Below are 12,703 nucleotides of genomic sequence, written 5' to 3' on the forward strand. Positions count from 1 at the left end.
AACTGCACTAAAGAACTGTGATACCCGAGACCCACTAAATACTCTTTGAACATCAAGGAAGGTTTATTTATATATATTAGAAATCCCTTTGAAAGTCTGGCTATGCACTGCCTCGATGGTACCTGAGGCTGGACTTTAAAGCTGAACATTTGTTTTCTGGCATGTCATTCATGTCATGTAGGACAGTGTTTCTCAAGTTTTAGTGAAAATAAGAATCATCTGGAGGACTTGTTAAACCACAGATTTCTGAATCTCAATTCCAGAGATCCTGATTCAGAAAGTCTGGGTGGGACCCAAGGATTTATATTCCTAACAAGTTCCAGGTGATGCTGATGCTGAGCAGCAATGAGTTAAGACACAGACTTGCTTCCTCATATTTGTTTTCTCTTTGCTTTGTGGAGGAAAAAAATCAAAGCACTGCAAATAATTCAAAGAATCACCTGAATTTCACAATATTAGTGAAATTTTAGTGGGAATCCACTTCCGTATTTTGTAGCTCTGATGTCTTGTGAGAGCAAAGCAAGAAGATGGGACTAGGAAGTTGGAAAACAGAAGCACTTTGCCTGGTTTCAGAAACTGCTTAGATTCTGGGTTTCCAGTCTTATCAGAAAGAAAAACCTCAAAAAGAAAGGAAATAAACCACACAAATTCTGCAAAAATTTTGCCCATCTGAAATTATCATTACCTTTACAAAGACAGTGACAGTCCTAACAAATGCAACCACAGACCAACATTTCAGGGAATGGCTTTGAAAAATGATCTTATGATGCTCAAGCTAGACCTCCATCCATGCTGTGGGGCCGCACTCCCATAGGCAGTGCCAAGTGGAAAACCTCAGAAATCTGAGGGCTCCCCCTGGCACAAGGGAAAATTAAGCTGCTTTCCCTCTAAAAAATGTGAAAGAGCATGAATTTCATGCTCGCTCTCCCTTTTCGGCCTGTGATGGCATCCTGACAACAACAACAACAAAAATGCATCAATTTCAAAGGTGACAGAACTGGAAGTGGCTTCACCCACAGACAACCACAGTAAGCACATGAGTTTTAAAATAGCTTCTGAACTGAGGATATTAAACAGCCAGGAAGCTGTCTCTACTTTGGCAAGGTCAGTCATTAACTTGATACATCTTGGGGACCATGGTTCCTCCCAGCACCTAATCTTCAACTTGCCAGGAAAAAACGGAAAATAAAAGGAAAAGGAAAGTTTGAGTTATATACTCTGAGCCCATTTCCATGGCTGCTGGTGTTTCAGTGTATTCTTAAACCATCTGGTTTGCGTTATGCCCTAAAACAAGAGAAGGCTCTTTCCTGCCGAGATAACCACAGAGAGTTCCCACTACTCTTTCAGGATGGTCATCTCCATTGGGTGGGGCATGGCTCTGAGGACAAATTGTCTCCAGTTAGGGTTTTTCCCCCCTATTTGTTTTCTTCTCTCTTAATAGGGATTACAGCCGGCCTTGTGTGGTTAGCAGCCACGATGCCTGGCCCATGATTAGTTCATTCATTCATACTGCCTTGCAGGACTGTGAGCCTGGCATTTTGTTGCAATAAGATTTTCAAACAAGAAAAATTGGGTTGTTAGATTCCATTCACCCAAGTTGTTATGAGGATTTCAAGGAAATTGCAGGCTTGTCTTACTATGAAGGAAAATCAAGAGTTTATTTTTAGGGGATCCTACTCCAGGGCTTTTCTTGGTGTTTTGCCATCTTTGTTAGCTCTCAGACCCAACACGAAACCCGCTCTGGCTCGGCCGTGAAGGAAATGTCCATCCTCCTTTTTGCCTTTGCATATTTCTCTAAAGGACACAGAGAGGCTTTGTTGTCTTTGTGGTCACCGGGTCCGCTTTACACAGATGCCTATTAATCACTTCACTATGGAGACAGACACATCCATCATATCACAGCAGCTCCAAAACAGGCAGTCCAGTGAGCAAGGGTGAGAGGGAAAAGTGCGTGCTTAACCATTTCGAGGTCCTAGCTGCCAGGGCCTCATGTACTTAGCAAGGTAACTGGGCGGGCATGGGTTGGGTAGGGGTCTTCCTTGGCATTTTAACAGGTGCAGTTGATTTTACGTGTTTTCACTGGTCTCGTATCATGCTTTGATAGGACAGCCATCTCCCAGTTATTTCTGCAGGATGCAGGGATTAAGTATAGGTGAAAAAAAGTTTTGATTTTAAGAACAGTTACAGTAAATTAGATGGACTAGCTGTACTTCTGATGCAAAGGTGTTGACTCTCTGAAGCCAGTTGTTTGTCAGTAGTGCATTCAACATCAAGTGGAATAAGCTGAAAGTCCGCTTTCTCAGGCAAGCGACCCTTCAAATTGCAGGTAAATTAACCAAGAACTTTCCTTCCGAAATTGACATGTCTTCTAAATATCTTTTTTAGCCATTCAAGGCTTTCCACAGCCTGTTTCTAAATGGTGTTTAGCTCTTGCTCTTATTTTTCCTCTACAAGTACGTAGGCATGCCCTCTCTACTTATTAAACAGATATATCCTGAGCACCTTCATGCCTGGGAATTTAGGGGTACATCCCTCTCCTAAAACAATCTAGGTGAGAAAAACAAACATCAAGTAACGTAAGAGTAATGATTTTAGGAGAGAGAAGTGCAGACCTCCAGGGCACTCGTGGAAGAGCTAACCTGGTCAGAGGAAGTTGGAAAAGGCTTCCTCGTCCAAGCTAAGGCCAAAAAAAAGAGAGTCAGAAGAATGGGGGGGGGGGGTGCGCAGGGATATTCCAGACACAGTGAACAGCCTATGTGAATGCCCAGAAGCAGGGGAGTGTACGGCCATGTGGCTGGTACCTAGAGCCTGAGAGACTAGACGGGAGTTAGACCATTCACTGTTAAGAACACAGTTTTCTCGTCCTTTCCCTCCGGGCACCGGTTCTTACTGCTCTCTGCTTCAGCTGACAGCCTTCAAAGCCTTAAGGCTTGGCGCAAATGCCACCTCCTAGGCTGAAGTAGGAGCAGTGTATCTCCTGAGGCTTCCCCACTCTGGACGTAGTTCACATGCACACGCAGGCCTTGGCCCCTGGTGGTGGCAGGCCGTGTGCCTCCTCCACCTTCGCCTCTCCAACACCTGGCACAGTGCTTTGGTCTGTGCTCAGTGGGTGTTTGTGGAAGGCACCCACAAAGGCTGGGGCACCCACAAAGGCTGGAGCGGAAACCCTGGCCTACCACGACGGTGAGAGTGAAGGCACCGAGAACATCACAACCCAACCCTGAGTTAGGAGATCTTGTCCGAGGTATGCTGTCCCAGAGCCCCACGCTGGGCTTCCCTTGCGGGTCTCGGCAGCTGTAGGGAATCCAAGAGCAGGGCCACCAGAAGCCATTTTTTTTTTCTAAATAAAGTACTTGATGTCCGAGATTTCAAAATGTCTTCACATGGTCATCACAGGAAAATTCACAACTGTGTTGGACTTTTTCTTGCTTTATAGTTTGGAACGATTCTTATTTTAATTACATTCTGCAAGACCTGGAGGGTGGGGCTTCAGCCTCCAAAGAGCTTCGAACTGTCCCTCCAAGACCTCCCTCTAGCATCCCTTCAGCATCTGAAACTCTCTGGGGGGAGTGAAGATTCTATTCTTTCTCAGTTCTGCCAATTTAAGGCATGATTTCAGAGAAGTCTCTAAGCCATTGTGTGCCTTGCTTCCTGCAATAAGAAGGTGGAAAGAATAACCATTTAGCACCTCATGACTGGTGAGAAATAGCTGGTGGTTAATGAATCAATGCAAAGGATGTTTCAGATACTGTTTTCATTATAATGCCCCATTTTCAACCGGTGAGAACAGAAGAACAGAAGACCCCGGGGTCGTTAGAGGAAGTCATTTCAGTGCCCCAGGGTAGAGAAGCCAACTCTTACCTACCCCCTATGGGGGGGTGTTGGGGGGAAACCTGGAGAGGGAGTACACCGCCCTACAAAAGCCCCTCCACCTCCTCCAAGGTCTCCATGCAGCATCTGAGGCAAGGACGTTCAACAAGCACCCTTTGCAGAGTTGAATGTGTTTTGAATTATTCAATTCCACTGGACTGCCAAGTTGTTACAAATAACCCACCTATGCTCATCATCTCTTTTGGAATTATCCCAGAATGAACTTTTCATTTTTAAAATAGTTTCTCTTACTATTATTTTGAACGTATACGGAGTACCTTTATAGATTTCTTTTGTCTATTGGATGTTCGTATGATTATACTCTGTTCTGTGGAGGGAGATATAATTTGGTTCTGTACCTTCAGAAGGTTATGGTCACTGCAAAATGACCCACCAAGTTTAGAGGCCATTTAAAAGTGTCTCTACAACGTACTGCAAATCCATTTATCCGATAATCATTTATTAAGTGCCCAACTAAGAGCTCTGGTGATGGTGAGAGTTATAAATCCATATAAAATATGGTCCAGGCACTGGTTCTTATTGCTCTCTGCTTCAGTTGACATCCTTCAAAGAGCCGAATGCAGGATTATCTTCACTAGGAGTCTAACTATAACCGCTGTGTTTTGCTCAACATTTCCTGCTTTTGTTGTTTTACTTATTTCAAAATGCAGGACATAAAGGCAGTCCTGAGACAGAGGGACATGTTCCCTTATGTTGCCTCAGCATATCCCTTCAACATTTGGACAGCACAAGGTTTGGAGCCGGGAAGAACAGGTCTATCCCCCTCCTCCCAAGAGACTCACAGTAAATGGAATCCCATGGAGTAGCTTTGACTATTAATCTTAAGCTTTCAGTGAGCTACTAACCCACCGCTTCTCTTTCAAGGCTTCTTTTGACCTATAGATTTGTCCAGCAAACTAAAGCATTTAAGTTCTTTCTTATTTGTTCTGTATTTGCTTCTGGCAAGAACCCAGTAAGGCATTAAGTGTATTAGCCCCACATTGCAAATAAGGAATGACGGAGGCCCAAAGATGATAAGTCACTTGCCAAAAGGTCACCCAGCAGTAAGTGGGAGCCTAAGACCCCAGGCCTTTGGAGATCTCTAGCGCTGCTTGCACCATCACCCACACCCTGCCCTCTCTGACAAGACCATTGTGTTTAGTCCTTCACAGTGACCAATGTCACAAAGTGGATTTAATCATTTCCATGAATGGCCCTTCACCCTTTTCAGAAATATAAGCAGAAAGCTTTAAATTTGGAAGGCGTTTTCCAAAAACCACTTGTAACTTCTTATCTTCTTCAGCTGCACTTTCAACTTAATCTCTGATCTGTTTCTGACTCTGTACAAGGGATTTCTGAATTTGCACAAGCAGATGAGAGAAGCCACCTGCTTCGTGGTAGGTATCTCAAAACTGAAGAGATGCAGGCTTTTAAGAGCACTATTTACATAACAAAATGAGATGGGAGGGGCTGTCTGAGACACCATTTTTCCGTACCCTCCTCGATTTGTTAACAACCCAAAGACCTGAGCTCAAATGTCATCTTCTAAAAAAGTTTTACCCAGTGAAAGAGCAAGTGGTCTCCATGAGATTAAGATAATCAGAGACCTTAAGACAAGAAAGGATAGCTAAAAGTAAAGAAACAATGGATAAACTTGAAATTTTTGCAGTTTTTCCCAATTAAACAATGAAGGAAACAAATGGACCTCTTTAGCCTTAATCTTTCCCTGTTCTTCTTAAGCTGAGAGGTCAATTTAAATTATAAAATACCAAAGTCAATTGTAGAAAACTACCATTATAAGGACACATTTATTGGGAAGACACAGCGCTCCCCCCCCCCATTCCGTGCAAATAGGGCTGCCAGGAGATGATCCATGAAATGCCCACTGCTATGAAAACTTTACCTCGTAATCCCCCACCCACCTGCACTGGGGAGGTCTACCCTGTGGTCAGATTGCATGGAGATTGCCAAGTCAATGCGGGAAGTTCAACTCCTTTTATTCACAGGTGTACATTTTTGTGCCATTGTACGTAGGTGGTTAAAAACGTTCAATCCAACCCCAAACCATCAAAACTGAAAGAAAATCAGTTGCTATTTTAGCATTATGGCAAGGAGATGCAAATTTAAGGGAGAAATTTTCATTAGCACAGTTCCTTGGTGACTAGGTATTAAAACATATTTGAATGCAAGACCCCTCGCCGTTTGGGAAGCTCCACGCTGTACAAGGTGTGAGTTATAGCAGAATTTCCTGCTGTTTTTTAGTCCATTTCTACCCATCAAAAGTTCATGAATATAAATCTGGAAATATTTGAGAAGTGTCACATTTGGAAATTATTCAGGGTCTTGCCATTTTACACATTCTTTCCCTGGAGGTGAACTGCCTGCCCTGCCCTTCATTACCAAGAGCATTTGTTTAATCACAGAATCTTTGTTTCTCAAGAGGTATTTGCTGCTTCTATTTATTCCCCCTAAAGTCACAATCCTTTGTCACAAGACAATCATTTCCACAGCAACCAACTGTGATGTCACAACTGAAGGGAGGAGGAACGTTTAGAAAGAAGAGAGGATGTTCTCTTCCACAAGCAAAGGTTTCTGAGTTCTAAAACGACTGCTTCCCTAATCAAAATATTTTAACGGAGAGACCCCATGATCAAGCTGCATTTCTTTGAGGTCTCAGCTGTGACATACGAAGCATTTCAGAAGTTGAGGGGCTGCATGTTGTGGCTTAGGAATGGGTAGAGATTTTTATTTCATTTCATTCTAATTCTGTGCCAGTGATATCTGCCAGTAAAATACATTAAACATATTCCAGAAAGAGTTGATTTAGCAGATGAAAAATGTGTCTCCTGAGACCAGAGAAGGTACATTTTCTGTCTTACTATCATTTCCATAATAGGAACAATGTTTACATTTCCTCAGCCCATGCAGTGCCTCTAATGTATTCATGTTCTTTCACTCTCCAGAGGCAGGAATTGAGGTATTTGAGATTTTATTTTTTAGCTACCGCATCAAGCACTTAAGATCTGACAATCGTGATGTGTATTCTCACTTGGTATTAAAAAATAAAAGCCTCAGTGTTTGCATTTGATTAGAGTCTCTCAGCTTGGAGGCTGATTAAGCAGGAACAGGGAAAGCAACTTTCTTCAGAAACACAGCATCTTGGTTAATGTAGTGTAAGATTATTGACGGGTGTAGCCACATAATTTTTATTAAATTGATGAGATTAGCTCTGCTGAAGAATCTCACGGTGACAGCAAACTCTAGCCATAATAATGAGTCCCGACACGTCTCAAACCCACGACAAGGCCCCAAATGGTTCTTCTTTCTCTAAATAGTCTTTCAGTTCAAGCAAGGGAAGAGCTTCATTCAAATACTCAGCATATTTACGTGAAATTGAGTGTGCATGGGGTTTGGGGTGGCGTGGTGGTTTTTTTGTTTGTTTGTTTGTTTGAAGGATGATACAAAATCAGCCTAAACATTTGTAATGTGGGCTTTAGCTGTTTTCTTTCACTGTAAATGGCACAAGCTGTCTTTCCTCCAGTTGCCTGAAATGCAAACATAGCTTTTCTCCAGATACAGGCCACAGTGCCCACAAAGAGGTCGTCAGAAAAGACCCTGGAAGCCTGGAGCGTTGTGCCATTTGTTCATTTCCCGGACATAAAACTGTTGCCTCTCCCCCCTCCCCTCCCCACCCCAGACTCAAAGTATCTCCACACTCTGAATTTTATGAGGGGAAGATTGAGAAAAGATGAAGGAGAGGGGGAGGAGGGAATAAATTTTGGAAATGAGAAACTGTCATATTCCATAGACTGAAGCAAAGTCGAAAGAGCATGTTCCTGGGGGGGGGGGGGGAAGCACTTTTTCAGAACACACAGGCGGCCACAAACCAAGGCTGTTTACATACTACCCGGGTGGGCGGGGTGGGGGGGCGGCTTGGGGAGGATTAGTTAGCTGATGTTTGGCACGCTGCGCCCCAAAACAAGTTATGCGGAGGTGCTATTGTCACTCACTGCTGTTATTAATGAACGGGGCGAGCGCCAAGCAAAAATGAGCCCCGCCGTGTGCTTTCGGTTCTTGACACCGTATGCGATGTCTATTGCAGGAGTGATTCGGGAAAGCTACCTCAAAGGCCACGACCAGCTCGTCCCCGTCACCCTCCTGGCCATTGCGGTCATCCTGGCTTTTGTCATGGGGGCCGTCTTCTCGGGCATCATCGTCTACTGCGTCTGCGACCACAGGCGCAAGGACGTGTCCGCGGTGCAGCGCAAGGAGAAGGAGCTCGGCCACTCGCGCCGGGGCTCCATGAGCAGCGTCACCAAGCTCAGCGGCCTCTTCGGGGACACCCAGTCCAAGGACCCGAAGCCGGAGGCCATCCTCACGCCGCTCATGCACAACGGCAAGCTCGCCGCGCCCGGCAACACGGCCAAGATGCTCATCAAGGCGGATCAGCACCACTTGGACCTGGCGGCCTTGCCCACCCCCGAGTCCACCCCGACGCTGCAGCAGAAGCGGAAGCCCAGCCGCGGCAGCCGCGAGTGGGAGAGGAACCAAAACCTCATCAATGCCTGCACCAAGGACATGCCCCCCATGGGCTCCCCTGTGATCCCCACGGACCTGCCCCTGCGGGCCTCCCCCAGCCACATCCCCAGCGTGGTGGTCCTGCCCATCGCGCAGCAGGGCTACCAGCACGAGTACGTGGACCAGCCCAAGATGAGCGAGGTGGCCCAGATGGCGCTGGAGGACCAGGCGGCCACCCTGGAGTATAAGACCATCAAGGAGCATCTCAGCAGCAAGAGTCCCAACCACGGGGTGAACCTGGTGGAGAACCTGGACAGCCTGCCGCCCAAGGTCCCCCAGCGGGAGGCCTCCCTGGGCCCGCCGGGCGCCTCGCTGTCCCAGAACGGCCTGGGCAAGCGGCTGGAGATGCACCACTCCTCCTCCTACGGCCTTGACTATAAGAGGAGCTACCCCACGAACTCGCTCACGAGAAGCCACCAGGCCACCACGCTCAAAAGAAACAATACTAACTGCTCCAATTCCTCCCACCTGTCCAGGAACCAGAGCTTCGGCCGGGGAGACAACCCGCCGCCCGCCCCGCAGAGGGTGGACTCGATCCAGGTGCACGGCGCGCAGCCGGCGGGCCAGGCGGTGACTGTCGCGCGCCAGCCCAGCCTCAACGCCTACAACTCGCTGACGAGGTCGGGGCTGAAGCGCACGCCCTCGCTAAAGCCGGACGTGCCCCCCAAGCCCTCCTTTGCCCCCCTGTCCACCTCCCTGAAGCCCAATGACGCGTGTACATAATGCCAGGGGAGGGGTCAGGTGTCGAAGCCGCGGGAGCGGCCGGGCGCGCCCAGCCGGCGGGGCCCTCCGCTGCCCGAGCCCCCACGGAGCGGAGGACGCCGGCTTCCCGCCCGGGCGCAGCGGGGAGGCGCCGGGCCCCGGGCCCCCGGGCCCCCACGCGGGACTCCCCTCCATTCGCAGGCTCCGCTCTCCCTCACACTGCGCGACGGGTCGGACTCACGAGCGACTTCGGCGATCATCACAAACACGAGCCAAAAGCACACCCCCCGCACCCAGCCACCCGCGCACCCGCGCACACGCGCGCACACACACACACACGCACATACACACCTGAACGGTGACCGCAACCTTCCGTCCGCGACTGTGCGGGGCGCCGCCCAACAGGGCAGCAGCCCCACCTGCACACCACAGATACACTTTTACGAATCATGAAACGCAGAAAGACAAAAACAAAAGTAAAAAGTAAAGAATTCGTTGATAATTCTAACTCAGACTTTAACCGTGGCAGGAGTTTACTATGCGCAGATACTGTGAAACGCCCAGCAGTGTTACGGCTTTTCTGTAAGGTCCGAGCAGACGGTGCCGCGGTGGGCATCCAGGTCGTAGGTCTCTGCTCCTCTCTTTTAATGAAATAACGTGACCGTTAACGCAAGTAACTCTTTATTTATTGTTCACCCTTTTTTCCTTAAGGAGAGGACTCCTCCACACGCCATCCTACCGACGGCTCTTCAGAAAGCCCCTCGAAGGTTAAACTATTTAACGTGAAATCCATTAACTGGAATCATTGAGTTTATTTTTACAATAAATTCACTGAGTAAATAAGCTGGAGCTGGAATTCTGAGCTTTGTGTTTGGACTGTCTGACCTCTGGCTAGAGGAAAAAGTTGCGAGGGGGATGGATATTTATTGAAACCAACCAGTTAATTTGCTGGTCGGGTCTCTGGCCTATAACATGCAAAAAATTAATTAGCTTAAAAGTCCTTCCAGATCCTAACTTCTTAAAGCAACCGGGAGAGGAACGTTTAGAATGACACCTCCCGCGGCCCATTGCTGCCAACGTGGCTTTGTCAGTGGTTCCTACTTTCTGTGAAGGCACCAGCTTGTGAAACCCATCTCATTTCACCTTGCATGTGAGACCGCAAACAAAATCCACTAAAGGTGTGAACTAATTAATATGCTGGCTGCTACCTTGCATAAATTAATGGTTTGCTCACACGGGTTTTTCGTGGGGTTACATCTGTGAATAGCCTCTTTTCCACATGTAAATTTGTGCCTTACACCCTGAGTTGTGTACACTTGTAAACTGTCGTTATGATAAACTTTCCCCCGCCTTTTGAAATAAATGCAGATATTTATTTGACCCTCCCTCCCCCCACCCCCACTCCAGCCCTCTGGAAGATTCTTAGCGTCTAGCAGATGGAAGAAGAATGCAGTGGTGGTGGTGGTGGTGGTGGTGGTTAGAAGCCTGCCCCCTGGGAGAGCTAGGAGCTAGGCAGCAGCACACCCTCCAATTCACACTTCCTTCTACTCGTGCCAACTCCAGCCACCCCTTGGCCATGCCACCAAGCATGGACACCAGTGTTGAGGGTGGCAGTACCCTTTCTCCCTCCGGCGCTCCCTGCTTCCCGGTGTTCTCAGATCATTTCAACATGGTGATAGCCTCATTGGCCAGCAGAGAGGGGACTAACGTCCCAGCCCTCCTTTCTGCCGTGTCCACTGGCTGGAGAGCACGCTGTCTGCGGTTGCCAGACACCTGGAGGGTGTCTCCAGGCCAGGGGCTCGGCACGCACGAGCACTGCACACAAAGACATGACGTGGAAGTAGATGCGGGCAGGCTGGTCCCTGCTGTGATGGATGAGTGACTCCAAGTACAAAGCCAACCACAATGGATGCTGCAAAAAACGTTGCAGACTGGGGCAGAAGATTTGTAATTTCTCAAAAAATTTCTTCATCCCTTTGTTATTATTGTTTGTAAGGGGGCGGGTGGGGCGTGTTTTTTCTCCCCCGGTTGGTTCTCATTAGCTCAAGCACACAGAAGGGACTATTGTTTACTCTATCAGGAACAAAGGACTGTCAACATACTGTAAACAGTGAGCATTGTTTGGGGTTGTTGTGTTTTTTTAACAGTTAAACAGTATATTTGGTGGCCTCTTTGTCTCTTTATTTCCAGTTTGATCTTCTGAGTTTAATCTCGTCTTTAAAAAAAAAAAAAAAACAACTTTCAAAGAAAGACTATTTGGAGCAATTTTGAGTTTGTTAGTGAAAAAGTGGTCTTCCATAATCAGAGTGACACCAGGTGTGTCGCGAGGACAGACTGGTAGCTTTGTGTTCCTGCAAACCTCCCGCGCAGTTTTGCTGTCGTTTGGGGTAGGTTTTTGTTGTTTTGTGTCTTTATGCTTTTATTCTGTTTTGTGAGCAGAATCAATGTTCACATCCTGTGAACTCTGTACCCTGAGACCAACCATGAAGTCTCTTCTAGAAACTGAGATCATTGTTTTTCCCTTCTCCCCGAATGAAGCTTGACCAATACCCCCAAGAGTATTGACCGGCAGCACCCACGCTCTTGTCCCATGGGTGGGCATCATTGCCTCAGCTGTGTTACGGAGACCTGTGTCAAAACTTCCAGCCCGCGTCCCCACCGCCCCTCAACCCATCACTTGCGGTGTTCTTCCTGAAATGCCCACATGTATTGAGCTGGTCTTTTGCATTTAAGTGTTTTCCCCCCTTTTTTTTTTCCCCACTGCGTGTGGGGGGAGGGTCCATAAACCTGAGTGTGCCTTTGCTTTCCACCCTTGCTAGACACTGGTAGATGCAACAAACTCAGATTTATATTTGTTGTAAAGTTGTAAAAATATTGTGATGTCACCAATTTTCCTTCCATCTCCACATCCCCTAACATCTGATTCATGACGTAATGTATGTTGTAAAACAGGAAAAAAAAAAGAAAAGAAAAAAGGAAAAAAAAGACAAAAAAAAAAAGAGCAAGGAAAAGGCTCTTTATTACTTAAAAGTAATAAAACAAGACTGTTCTACATTATCCTTTGTGTCCTGAATGTTTTTATTTATCTCTTAAGTTTTCCCTTTTGAACCCCATCCTTTGGGATTGGAGCCTACTCTTTCCCCATCTTCAGAGCATAAATAACAGGGGGTTAGACCCATTTGTTTGCAGTACTCACACCCTGCCCAGCCCACCCCTACCCCCACCCAAATTATGGATGTATTTTCTCCCTCCACCCAGCCCTGAGCAGAGGTTGTAGCAGAAGCCACCACCGGTAATTAAAAGGCAGAGCACGCATTGACTCCCTCTATTCATTTTATGCATTTTCTTTTTATGGGCTTGTTCATCATCAAACATTTATGGTAGGCTTGATAGTTTAAGAGATCAAGGCTAGGATTTTAGTATGTAGGGTCCACTAAAAATAGATCCCAGCACAGATGTGACCAGCCTTTTTACATATTAATAAGATGGAGGGTGCTGGATTTTACTCCTTGTTAGCATTTCTTTCTTATAACCCAGAAGACACGGTGGGAGG

At 46.9% G+C, this 12,703-nt stretch overlaps 1 protein-coding gene across 3 annotated transcripts in view; it reads left to right on the forward strand.

Moving 5' to 3' along the window:
• The window catches only part of SEMA6A (semaphorin 6A), a 127,339-nt gene extending 115,132 nt beyond the window's left edge, over positions 1-12,207 (forward strand). For all 3 annotated transcript variants that reach the window (XM_055301822.1, XM_055301820.1, XM_055301821.1), the window contains one exon: positions 7,973-12,207. In XM_055301822.1, the coding sequence (XP_055157797.1) occupies positions 7,973-9,171 (1,199 nt within the window). In that variant the 3' untranslated portion in view covers positions 9,172-12,207. The remainder of the gene's footprint in view (positions 1-7,972) is intronic.
• The last annotated feature ends 496 nt before the right edge of the window (positions 12,208-12,703 follow it).

This window comes from Nyctereutes procyonoides, unplaced genomic scaffold (assembly GCF_905146905.1).
Source record: "Nyctereutes procyonoides isolate TBG_1078 unplaced genomic scaffold, NYPRO_anot_genome, whole genome shotgun sequence".
NCBI classification, from domain to species: domain Eukaryota; kingdom Metazoa; phylum Chordata; class Mammalia; order Carnivora; family Canidae; genus Nyctereutes; species Nyctereutes procyonoides.